This window comes from Mytilus trossulus, chromosome 2 (genome assembly GCF_036588685.1).
Source record: "Mytilus trossulus isolate FHL-02 chromosome 2, PNRI_Mtr1.1.1.hap1, whole genome shotgun sequence".
NCBI lineage: Eukaryota > Metazoa > Mollusca > Bivalvia > Mytilida > Mytilidae > Mytilus > Mytilus trossulus.
In genome coordinates, this window is record NC_086374.1 from 26,061,852 (window position 1) to 26,075,456 (window position 13,605).

A 13,605-nucleotide genomic window follows, 5' to 3' on the forward strand; every position below is an offset into this window, starting at 1 on the left:
CGTAAAGATATATAACTAATGATATAAATTGAAAACTCAGTTTGAGAAATACAATTTTGCTATACTCCTTGCATATCAGTAGCAGACGGACACTATTAGCTATTTAAAAACATGAATATGTACGTGTATACCATGTTGATGTGTTTTCAAGGGGAGACCAGCGCTGGTAAAAGTACTTTTGTAAACTTATTACTTGGAGTGGAACTTCTACCTCAGTCGCCTTTGACCTGCACTTCCCCAATATGTCGTATTAGTAATAGAGTGCGCAAAAGAATAGTATTGATTGACAGCGAGGACAACCAGCAGATTATTGAACTTGAAAATACGGAGGGAGCAGAAGAAATGCGGAGACGTTTGAAGGGTTTTATAAGTGCTACTCAAGCCGGCGAGAAGTACAAAGCTGTCGATATATGCTGGCCTATCGCTTGTCTGCAGGTAAATCTGCCTATAACTCTTAGATTTATGCAGTGCAAATCTCTGGTTTTAATTATAGATTTATTAACTCTTTGTTTCGACAGTGCCTGGTGAAGGTTATTACAGGAAAACAATGTCTTTACGGAAACATTGCATACGCAGTTTCCAATTGATTTCTGCAATTTTTGATGTTTTTTTTAGATTGCGCCCAGCGCTGAGCATATATTTTTCAATAACAGAGGTATTTCACTAACCCAGATGACAGTTTTCATGATGGGAAAACGAAAACTACCTATGTTGTATTTTCTGGTCAAGAATGTGCCTGTATGTGTCTGTCCTAAGTCAGAAGCATCATATTATACAATTGTAGCCGTTTTTTGTTGTGTACATATATCTTTTTTTGGTTATCCATTTGTACTAAAATAAGGCCGATAGTTTTCTCGTTCAAATTTGTCATTTCGGGGCCCTTTATAGCTGGAGACTATGAGGTATGAGCTTTGCTCATTGTTAAAAGCCTCACGGTGTACTATAGTTGTAAATTTTGTCTCTTGTGGAGAGTTGTCAGTCTCATTGATAATGTCATAAAAAAAATACTCAGTTTGGTATAATCAAATGACTAGATCCAATGGTATTGAACCATCATAGCCCTATTCACAAACAAAAGTGAAGCGGAATAAGGCATGCAAATCCCTTCTTTTGATATAATCAAAAATTCAAATTATCATTTGTGTGATCGTTTTTGTGGATTTTATTTTTCAATAACAGATAAGCGGTCACAGATCTTTCAAATCCTTTTCACAATCCTCAAAACACGGTACCACATATTTTATGATCCGAAATATCAATTGTTTACAAATATTACCGTTTTTTTAAATTTCAAACTAAATCAAAATAACTATAAGAACAATTTTAAGCAGTAATGTACAACGATTTTGTCAGACAGTTTCATTTTTCTAATATTTGTCATCATTATAATTGATTAAATAATGTTATTTACTGAAGATGCATTTGTCAAGCGGGTGACAGCCGTGATATATGAATAACAAGTATGTTCTAGAGAGGTAAAAAGCCAGTAGAAAATGAATTAAAATTGGTATTCCAGGAATTCATTCCCAAATCAACATTTTAAACCAATGTTACATCAAGAAATTGACAATGAGGGTCGGTTGAAAACAAAACTTTACGACAAAAGAGATGATTTCACCTTTCCAATTGTGAACTTTCCATTTCTAAGTAGCAACATTCCAGCAGCATCTGCATACAGGGTTTGAATGGTTTTACACTAGTATTTTTTGGGTCCTTTATAGCTTGTTTTGAAATTGTTATTTGGATGGAGAGTTGTCTTATTGGCACTCACACCACATCTTTCTTTATCTATTAATCTTCCAATTGATACGATATTCCCGTGCTTGAATTTCCTATCAGGACTTTCTTGATAGAGGGTTGCTGCTCAGAAGGAAGCTTTTAAACCAAGAGTTCCAAATGGTGAAGTTGAAATCATCCCTTCGTAAATTTTACGGACGCCAACACACGAGTTTGTTGACCGTTTTGGAATAACCGTTTCACAAATGATATCGGATATGTTTCTTACGTCGTAACTACAATCCCCTTCCCTTTCATGAATGTGACCTACCGAATTAGACTATTTACCGGATTGGTTATCACATAAGCAACACTACGGGTTCCACATGTGGAGCAGGGTCTGATTACCCTTCCGGAGCACCTGAGATCACCCCTAGTTTTTGTAGGGGTTCGTGTTGTGTATTCTTTAGTTTTTTATGTTGTGTCATGTGTACTATTGTTTGTCTGTTTGTCTTTTTCATTTAGCCATGACGTTGTCAGTTTATTTTAGATTTATGAGTTTGACTGTCCCTTTGGTATCTTTCGTCCCTCTTTTACATCAAGTTTGCTGTATTCGTCGTTTGATTTTTAAAGAGGGAAATGATGAGCACTTGGTAGAAGTTTCGATTTTGTTTCAACTTATTTCTATTTGTTTTATTTACCGGAAAGTTTTCTCGTAAATTTATAATTGATAGCGTCCTTACTCAACACGGGACAAACATTGAAAAGATATAGATGGGAAGGGAAAGAGAGGGGTTTGGGTAATATTTTGTCAGTAGAAGTAATTTTGTTATATGCAATGGTTTAGTAAAATATTTCTCTGGGTTGAAAAGATGATTTTCAAAACTTAATAAAAGATAAGACCAAAACATTCAGAATGGAAAGTGAATTAGGTAATTGATCCCAATTTCGGGAAAATGAGTGGTAAATAAACTCATCATAGATACCAGGACTAAATTGTATATTTACGCCAGACGCGCGTTTCGTCTACAAAAGACTCATCAGTGACGCTATATTCTCTGTGTAATAATGATACTTAAAGCTATATAAGGTACAAGTATGTCAGTGTCTACTAACTTGTCATAATTTCAAACATTATTAAGCATACGTTTTGATGTATTGTCCATATAAAGAAGTGTGCTGAAGTCCCACATTGTATATTACCGTGAATGAAGTAGTTTATTGTAGCCCGTTAATCCTTAAAGTAATTCCATAAACTCCGTTTGACAATAGTTATCAAAAGTACCAGGATTATAATTTAGTACGCCAGACGCGCGTTTCGTCTACATAAGACTCATCAGTGACGCTCAAATCGAAATATTTATAAACCAAACAAGTACAAAATTGAAGAGCATTGCGGATTCAAAATTCCAAAAAGTTGTGCCAAATATGGCTAATCTATGCCTGGAATACGAAAATCCTTTTTTGTAAACAGGAAATGTATGATAAACTCATTTCTAGACAAGATTTGTTTTCCTCTACAGTTAAGTCACTTTATATTGTTATGTCAATTTTTTTTAAATATCAGATTTCTTATATATGGTTTAAAGGAGTTTTGTCAGATGTTCGGATACCTTGTTTTTTTCCCTTTAAGATACAGGATAAAATATTTTCCAATATACCACTCATTTCTCTATTTATAGTCATAGGCCTCAATAGTTCATAAAATGGTCATTGCCAAAATTACGGGGCGATTCCAGATTTTTATTACGATTGGAGACTAAAATAATGCTAATGCTAAAAATGTGGTTAAAGTCCAAGTCAGCATTTTCTTTTATTATAGAAAAAAAATCAAACATCTTTAGATGATGTTGTTCCTTAGCTAAAGTTCTTATGACCTATAGTATCAATTCTTAATATTAGAGTATTTTAACTTCGCCTTATTACATCCTTAATACACAATATCAAATAATTGGTATAAAGAACACGAAAGACTTTAAATTTAGAGTTTCTTTCAGAATAAAATAATGATTGTGGATACCCCTGGTATAGGTCCAGATAACGACATACTTGCAAACCGTTTGTTTGATTATCTACCATCAGCTCTTGCATTTATATATATAATCAATCCAACCAACGCCGGAGGAGTGCAGAGTGATAGGGTGAGTATAATATTACTATGTTGCCATACAAAACTTTTCGGGATAGTGATGTTTTCAAATTTTAACACTCACACAAACGAATGATTTATACGCTATCCATGCATTTATCAAACTTTGAAAGTAGAATTTAAATTCAAAATTTGTGTACACCTTCTTAAAGTATTAAATGTCTTTATATTTGTTACTGATAATCTTATTTTCCTCACAATAGCTTCAAAGAATATTAGAGGAACAAGAAAAACGTAAATGTATGGGTGTAAAATCTGTTTTTGATCCCAGAAGAGCAATTTTTGTATGTAACAAATGGGATCAGATGCATGAGGACGAAGAACAAGTTTTCGACCATATTAAAGAGAAACTATCAAACAAATGGACTAATTTCGACAGTAGTAAAATCTATAAAGTTAGTGCCTGGGAGGTAATACATTTTACTCATAGAATTTGTGACTACAAGATTATTTCATGGTATTTTCAGCCCAAGGTTTAATGTGAGCCCAAGAGCCGAAGCCTTTTATTGACCCTCGTAAAGGTATTCACTCATAAGTATGTGATAAATATATCCCTAGGTAATGAAATCAGCAAAAGAGCCGACAGTAATGATTTTGACCATCGGTTGATAAGGGGTCTGATATGAAAAATTGCATGTTATTCTTTTTATGTCGTATAATTCAGCAGAAGGCATACAGACAAGAACTATTTTTTAAACTTTGAAAAATGCATTTTCGATAAAATATTTTCCTGTTCCTTAATATTTGATTTTTTTATCCTTTAAATTATCCTTTTTAACTTAAAACGTACTATAAATTTGTCAAGTGACGTCGAAATGCCATGCACTCACGTTACAGAAAGGCCTGCAATAATTACCAGGAAAAGTTGATAACGAAATTCATACTACACCGCCAAGACAAACAAATAACAGTTTTATCAAGGGATATAAGTATACCATTATTTTCTGTGAGTATATGATTATTAACCGGAAGCAATTCATAACTAAAGTTATATCATACGGGTAATATAAAAAAAGAAGATTTGGTATGATTGCCAATGAGACAACTATCTACAAAAGACCAAAATGATACAGACATTAACAATAGGTCACCGTACGGTCTTCAACAATGAGCAAAGCCCATACCGCATAGTCAGCTATAAAAGGCCCCGATAAGACAATGTAAAACAATTCAAACGAGAAAACTAACGGCCTTATTTATGTACAAAAATGAACGAAAAACAAATATGTAACACATAAAAAAACGACAACCACTGAATTAACAGTTTCCTGACTTGGGACAGGCACATACATAAATAATGTGGCGGGGTTAAACATGTCAGCGGGATCCCAACCCTCAGTCCCCTAACCTGGGACAGTGTTGTAACAGTACAACATCAGAACGAACTATCATGAAAAGAATTTTTTTAAATAGATATATGTACAATTTAGGTGTCAAGGGTACCACTTTTTTCTATGAATATATGATGAGAAAATGTATCACACTATAATATCGAATAAAACATTTTATAAAAATTAAAAAAATTGTTTCCAAAATTATTGATTTATTTGTGCATGTATATTTGAATATAGTTTTTTGGGGAAAATATATAACTGTTGGTCTTGATATTCTAAGGAAATGCAACGATCTAAGAATGGCCAACCAATTTCTGATAACTTCAAAAGTCTACTTCGTGGAATAGATCAAATGATACCTGCATGTCTCCAGGAAAAAATATCTCGACACGTTAAGTAAGTCATACTACAGATACGTAATCAAGTATTTAGATATGTTTAAGATGTACCGAGATGTCCAAATTGAAGGCGAAAAAGATCATCGGAGTATTCTAAAATATATATATATATGCACATGCAATTTTAATAACCATACAGTTAAAATATTTATTAATAGTTGTGAATGTCCCCCATTGAATTTATCAATATATATATATATATATTTTTTTTAAATCTTTTCTCTTACAATATTTGTTTGTTTGGCTGAACGTTCATTTAGAAGATATATCCTGAATTGACTAGAAATTGATTTGCATTAACAAGCATTTTATTTAACATTGATTAGCAAATATATCATTTCACAATATATAAGCCCCGCATTATTATACATTGTAGTTGGCAGAGGTATTTTCTAGAAAGACTAAACTTCAAACTTACAGCCCGGATAACTAATGCCATGCGAACTGAAGATGATAAACGAATGATGGCTAAGCAAGTTGTGAAAAGGATACAGAAAGTGAGAGAAAATATCAAATATGTAAGTAAGTGAGTTGAGTAATTAAGACAACAACAAAACACGTTACTCTGAAAATATTGCACTATAATGATAGAGAAGTATAACGAATGTAACGGGGAACAAATTTCAACATTTAACTGTTTAGCAAAGTTTTAAGTAACCATAAGTCATAGGATTTATAAAGGCTTTGGACAGTGTCCGCTGTATTTGTTAGTGGTTAATAATGAAAACCTCTTTGGGAGTATTTGTTTATATTGAAAGGATAATAGAATATTGACAAGGGGTCGGGATGAATAGACTCTGGGGAACTAAGCTGTACATCTTGTAATTGTGGGAATTATTATTATAGTTTTTTTTATAATTTTATATTTTTTTTTATATTTTTCTTAAATTTTCTTTTCTGACACTATTTTAGGCCATGCAGTTTGTAGAATATTTTAAATAGAACATATATTTTATTTGCACAGGTTCAGTCGAAACTAAAAAGTGTAGCAAAGGAACAATGTCAGAAAAGTTCAGAATTGCTTAATCTATACTTACATCTACCGGAAATACGGAATAATCTGTTTTCATGGACGGACGATGTTCTGCCGGATAAAGACGACATTGAAACGATTGAAAAGGAAGTTATGCGTTTTGTGGAGGAATGTATAGCTAGACAAATAAAAACATGGCTTAAACAATCTAACAATGGTGGACTTTCTGAATTTATGGCAAAACAGTTTAAGAAGGAATGCGCTATAATTGAAACTGATTGTACTGAAATAGACGACATAATTCTCGGACGAACATTAAGTACTTGTGAACTAGATATGGTCACACCACGAAGACAATCGGACAGGGATACATCAAGTTCTACAAATATTTCTACTGCACAAAAAGTCGCCATTCTTGCAACCTTTCCAATATGGATGCCTTTGTCTGTAGTCGTTGGATTGTTTGCTGTACCGGTTGGTATTGGATACTTTACAGTTGGTAAGATATCAGACATAAAAAGAGTAAAAGAATACAGGCAAAATAAACAAGTATACGTAAAAAATATTGCAGAGAAAATGCTAGGGGAAATTACCATACAATTTTTGAAGGAAAAGGTTTTTGGACAATTTTTAAATGAAATGAATAACCAAATAGATCAATTCTGTGACTCTACTGTTCCGAGACGAATTGTAGCTGGAGAAATACTGATCAAAGGAATAAAAAAAGACATACGGCAACCTGTAGAAATAAGGAAACAATGCATTTTAGTGGAAAGCGACTTAAAATCAGCTTATGGTCGTGTTTTATTTATTGATATCGAATATTTTGATAAGTTTAAGTTAAGTCAAACAGACGTACGAAGGAAAGACCTTTCAAGTGAGTTAGAAGTGTTGGTAAATGGAGAATGGAAAGATACAGTTGTAAAACAAATGAAATGGTCATACAGTAATAAATCAGACTGTTCGGTATTGAGTGAAATCCAGAAATTGAGGTGAATAGACTAGTTAAAGTTAACGTAGAAAGACATAACATAATAAAATCATAAGAACAAATTGTATATTTATCATACTCAAACATTTTTATAAAATAATTTGTAGTTTATTAATTTTGGTTGCATAGATCTTTATAAAAAGAAATGCGAGATGATTGCCAATTAGAAAACTAACCCACAGATTACAAATGAAGTGGATTTCATACCGTATAGTCGGCTATAAAAGACACCGACATGAAAAATATAAAATAATTTTATTATGAAAACTAACAGTCTTATCTATAGCAAAACAATTTAAGAAAAACTAACATGACATACAAGAACCAACCACAATCAATAAACCTGGGGCTCCTGACATGGGACAGGCACATAAAGAATTTTGCGAGGTAAAACATGTTTGGCGGTGCTAAACCATTTCCCTAAACTCGACCAGTTGTGTATCAGTACAATATAAGAAAAAAACTTTAAACTGCCGTTGAAAGGAATTAACTCTTCAATTCTCCCTCGCCCTGCTCGTCCAAATTTATAGTATTCCAACTCTAAATTCAATAGGCTTTAAACAAAACAAACACATTAATAGGATTAGTTGCTCGCAGTAACATATTTTCTTGCGATACAAAGTTTTATTAATTTTTATAATACAGTTTTTTTTTTATACAAACGTAATGTAATAAACGTAGCAGCCACTGTAAATATAGACAATAGACAATATTTATTAGCACAAACACATTGCCATTAAATGGTTATGGCATACAAAATTAAAACAATATACTGATGTGACTATCTTCGTTACGATTCGACGAAGCTGCGAACACCTTCGATAATTATACATGAAATGCCAAACTTTGTATAGTACCATAAAAAAAACACCCGTAGAAACCGCCAAAACTTTTCTCGTGCCTTGTGCACGTGAAATCAACTTTATAAATAGTACATACTCTTTCAGAACTAGTTTCAGAACTAGTTACACTGGTTCCCATCTATATATGATTAATACAAATCGGGGAAACTAATTTCAAACGAAATGAAATATATTTAGGATCGATACACAGCAGATAAAAAATCTAATAAAAGACCAGGTTTGTGAATTAATTTTTGCATCACTTACATATTAAAAAAGAATAAATCTGAGAGTACTCTTAGTTACTAACAGCTAGTTTAGTCAATAACTTGTTATAGAAAAATTATGTATCTTAGTCTAGAAAATCTATTGGTTCGCATCCAACTTTAATGGATTTGTCCATTATGTGTGTTACAACAATATTTAGTATGGTTTTAATAATTTATTGATAACAAAATCTATATTCATAACAGTTAAAACAATGTTCAAAGATCGTATCTAAAATTTGTTTGGTTGTAAAAATAGATAGCAAAAATAACCCAACATAATCAGTTCATTTTGTACATGATAGGACAGTTTAATTGATTCAAAAGTTAATCTTTGTAGCATGCCTTTTAGAGTCAATAATAATAGTCAAGTTTCAGAATATAAATGATTCATATGCAAAAATACCTAACGAAATAATGACATTCTTTGTAGAAACATCAAACACGAACACATTTTAGATGTTCTTGGAATAACACTTGCAACTGAAAAAAATGGTCACATTCTGGAAATATACACAGAAAAATGTGATAAAAGTTTAGAAACCGCCATTTTTCGTAGTACAAAACAGGCTGAGCCGTGGAGATGTATTCATCTTTATTTGTGTCAGTGCTTAGAGGGACTAACTTATCTTCACGAACATGGACTAATACATGGAAATGTGAAACCTTCTAATATGTTGGTTAGTTTATAAACATTCTGAAGTATAATTGATTTGACAGATGAAGATTACTTGTGTCATGCTCGCAAAATATAAACATGTTAAAGATAAAATTAGAATTTAGGAAAACAACAAGTCATAGAGAATTGAAATACTGATCGGTAAATGAAAGGGTTTTTGATAACAATAGGTCATGACCATCTATTCTTTGTAGACGAAACGCGCTTCTGGCGTATTTACAAAATTTAAATAATCCTGGTTTCTATGATGAGTTTATTTACAACTACTGGGTCGATGTCATTACTGGTGGAGTATCATTTCCCAGAGCACTTCTGTGCTGACATAAATATTCATTGATATGGTCATATTTATACATTTACTTTTTACAAGACTTATGAATTATTGAAATACTAAGGCTTTTCTACATCGGGAATAGGTTAACTTAGCTGTATTTGACAAAACATTTTGGAAGTTTGGTCCTCAATGCTCTTCATCTTCGTATTTTATTTGGCCTTTTTAACTGTTTTGGATTCGAGCGGCACTGATGAGAGTCTTTTTTAGACGAAACGCGAGTCTTGTGTAAATACAAAATTTAATTCTGGTAACTATGATGAGTTTATTTGCATATTGCGAATTTGTTACATGGACAGAGACATGGGATCTAAAAAATAAAAATATTATTTCTCCAAAATACTCTGGTGATAAAACCACAATGATTATACATACTAATTTTGTTTCAATACGGCAATACCAAGGAGTAGGTCCGGTAAGGGACCATTTTAGTCTCAAATTTCAGGTTCACTTTTTAAACACTCAAGTGTCTACTGCAGTCGATTCAATTAGTTTGTGTGAAAGATTTGAACTGATTTAGTCATTTCAGACGCCTATATTCAAGCTTAAATATGACAAATATATCAAATATGCCATAATATGCAACTTTTCAGATAGTTTTGTCAAAAATGAAAGTGGCCGCATCAGTGTTCATCCTCAACCTTTATTTATGTTATGTAGTATCATCAAGTACAACTTACATTTAAATATTAAGAATGAACACGAATGCAGCCACTTCCATTAAAGACGAAAACCGTCTAAAATTTCACTTAAATCCTTAATTTGCGAAGATTCCAGTAATTTAACATGACTTAATTATGCTAGTACCAGATTTATGTGCATTATTTTGTCAAAACAAGCCCAAATATATGTTGCAGCAGTATTCTACTTTCCAATAAATAGGATATAGTTTACATTATTACAATTTTGTAAAACTGATAAAACTTTGGGCCAAAAAGGGGTCTTACTGAACCTACTCCTTTGCTTTTCTTTTTAGCAAATTTTACAAATGGTTTTTTTTTATAATCTTTAGTGCATCAAGGTTTTTCCACGTCTTTTATTAATTGCAGATAAAAGATGGCATTGCAAGATTATCTGGTGGCGGCATTCATCGACCCTGGTTAAAGGGTCCAATTCATGGCATAGCAGTTATAAAAGCACCAGATTTATTACGATCTTTATTTTATGGTAGAGAATCAGATGTGTTTAGGTTTGGAATTATTCTGTGGGAATCTTGGTACCGTAGATCTGCTCTGAATGAAGAGAATGAATCATCTTTAGAATCTTACGAACAGTTATCATACATTATCCTTGAGGGAAGAAGACCTAATTTCGAAGGGAAAATTATCAACAAATTAAAATTATTAATACAACGCTGTTGGGAAAAGGATCCAGTCGATCGCCCAACGGCCAGAAACATACTTGAACGATTACACAATATACGCAAAGATACATAAGTGTTAAAAATAAGGAGAAAAATTTAAAAAAAAAAGAAATAAAATTACAGAATACATGAAGCTTTAACGTTTGCGCACCTCGTCAGTAATGTTCGCCGGTTAACTTTTACAAAGATAATCTCTTCTGAAACTACAAGACAAAATACCCAATTTACAGAACTTAATCATCATTGTGATCATCATGTGGTACTAGTATCTAGTTAAAAAAAAATTGTGCCAGATGATCCCAACCACCGATCAACATGACCAACATGGCCTACATGGTCAAAAATAGTAGATTGGATATAATGCTAGTTTTGTTTTTTGAAAACCGTTATAGATAAAGATAACGGGTCAGAATGATGAGATCTACCTTCTATCGTAAGATGACTTTCTGTAAAAGATATTCCAATAAAATGTAGAATTTTACCAATTTGTTTCATCACTGATTATCTTGAAAATTGTAAATAGCTTATCAAAATGATAAGCACTAATATTATTGAACTTTATGTGACAAAATGATCAGCAAGACAAGATCTATCCTAATTTAAGTTTCATGGCTGTCAGTGTATTTTCGATCTATGAATTTGAATGTCCCTCTGGTATCTTTCTTCCCTTTTTTACCATATTGTCCTCCCGTTTTTGCTTAATATGTCAAAAAGTATGATCGCGTAATTTGACAGTTGACTCCTAACAGGAGTTATCACCAAAAGAGCCTATTTCTTTCATTTTTTCGCTTTTGTCATTTTTTAAACCGTAATACTTAGATAGATCGAAACCTTAAAAGCAAAAATAATTAGCAAATATTTGCATATAGGTCAGCTGTTTCGTCAGAAATGTTCGAGACAAAGAGTGACACCCCCAAACACGTAAGATGACACAAATAACCAAAAGGGCCTAAATATATAGAAAAAAAGCAATTAAAGCGGCTTAATGGTATATTTATTTATATAGCATTTCGCTATTTTTTTTTCTTGTATAAATTAACTTTATCATATGCTTAATGTAAGCTCTCAATCTGCCTTCGAAAGAAGCATACATTTTTGTTAAGTTACCTTTTTCCTGTTGAACTAATAAAAGAAATAGTCAAAATAAAAAGAGAACTAAATTACAGAAATTGCTTAAACTTCACAAATGTTTAGTTTAAGTACCGGTTATTTGAAGAAAAAAAAAGAGTAATAAAAATTATAGGCCACGGCGAAGATTTATAAAAGATATTGCAATTTCAATGCCAAAAAATGCGTTTTTGAACCAGAAAGATATAATTTGGGACTTTTTAAATGATATAAACATTTTAAAAGTCATCAGAGCCGAAAGAATTTATTTTTTTGGTTGAGTTTTGTACCATATACTAAAGTTACAACTAATAGTGTAATGACAAAGAAAACGTTTAAGGTTCATGTGGACCCTATGGCTAAAATGGCCGTATTTTCACCTCAAAATTTTCTCTGAGTACAGGCAAACCTGTACATCTGGAAATGTTTTAAGGCATAGCATGCCCTAGATAAATAAAATTCAAATGCATTGTATGATTTAGAAAATTCATAACTTAATTGGATTTTGCCGTACACTTTTTTTCGGCTCTGCAGAAGATGATAAAATTAACAAACAGTTGAGTTACCTTGATATGGTTCACTCAGGTACACAGTTTAAATAACCAATTATTGTCAGGTATCTATTGTCCATCTAATGTCCATGTCAATTAAAAATGCTCACTTTAATTTTTACCTGTGGGGAAGTTTTCAAACCTGTTTCCCAACTTAGTTTATTTTTGCACCTTCTGGAGGAATGAAAAAAAAGTGCACGGCAAAATCCTGGTAAGTTTTTATTTTGCTCAAATATAAAACATACTTAAAATTCATTTATCTAGGGCATGCTATGCCTGAATTTTTTTACAGATGCGCAGGTTTGTCTGTACTCAGAGTAAATTTTGAGGTGAAAATACGGCCATTTTAGCCATAGGGTCCACATGAACCTTAAAAAATGTGTTTCAATGGCGTTGTTATGGTTTCATTAGCATGTATTTAGAAGCTGGAAATTATAAGAAAAAAAGTATTCTCGTTATGGACTGTTTGATGAGATACGGTTATCAAAACATTTACTGACTTCTTTGTGTCGATTAAATTCTAATTCAAGGAATATTGCTTGGTCCTTGAAAGAGGGACAAAAGATACCAAAGGGACAGTCAACTCATAAATCGAAAATAAACTTACAACGCCATGGCTAAAAATGAAAAAGACAAACAGACAAACAATAGTAAACATGACACAATATAGAAAACTAAAGAATAAACAACACGAACTCCACCAAAACCTAGGGGTGATATCGGGTGCTCCGGAAGGGTAGGCAGATTCTGATCCACGTGAGGCACCCGTTGTGTTGCCTATGTAATAACAAATCCGGTAAATAGTCTGATTCGGCTGGTCACATTCATGAAAGGGAAGGAGATTGTAGTTACGAAATAAGGAACATATCCGATATCATTTGTGAAACGGTTATTCCAAAACGGTC

At 32.5% G+C, this 13,605-nt stretch overlaps 2 protein-coding genes across 2 annotated transcripts; both read left to right on the forward strand.

Annotated features, from left to right (window-relative positions):
- The first annotated feature begins 86 nt into the window (after window positions 1–86).
- On the forward strand, window positions 87–9,543 carry LOC134705000 (uncharacterized). Its single transcript, XM_063563773.1, has 7 exons — window positions 87–435; window positions 3,714–3,857; window positions 4,069–4,275; window positions 5,480–5,595; window positions 5,974–6,115; window positions 6,562–7,562; window positions 9,103–9,543. The coding sequence occupies exons 1-7, from the start codon at window positions 112–114 to the stop codon at window positions 9,359–9,361; spliced, it is 2,193 nt and encodes a 730-aa protein (XP_063419843.1). The 5' UTR covers window positions 87–111; the 3' UTR covers window positions 9,362–9,543.
- Window positions 9,544–10,040: 497 nt separating this feature from the next.
- LOC134705684 (dual specificity protein kinase shkC-like) lies at window positions 10,041–11,115 on the forward strand. The gene is made up of 2 exons (XM_063564405.1): window positions 10,041–10,094; window positions 10,729–11,115. The coding sequence occupies exons 1-2, from the start codon at window positions 10,041–10,043 to the stop codon at window positions 11,113–11,115; spliced, it is 441 nt and encodes a 146-aa protein (XP_063420475.1).
- The last annotated feature ends 2,490 nt before the right edge of the window (window positions 11,116–13,605 follow it).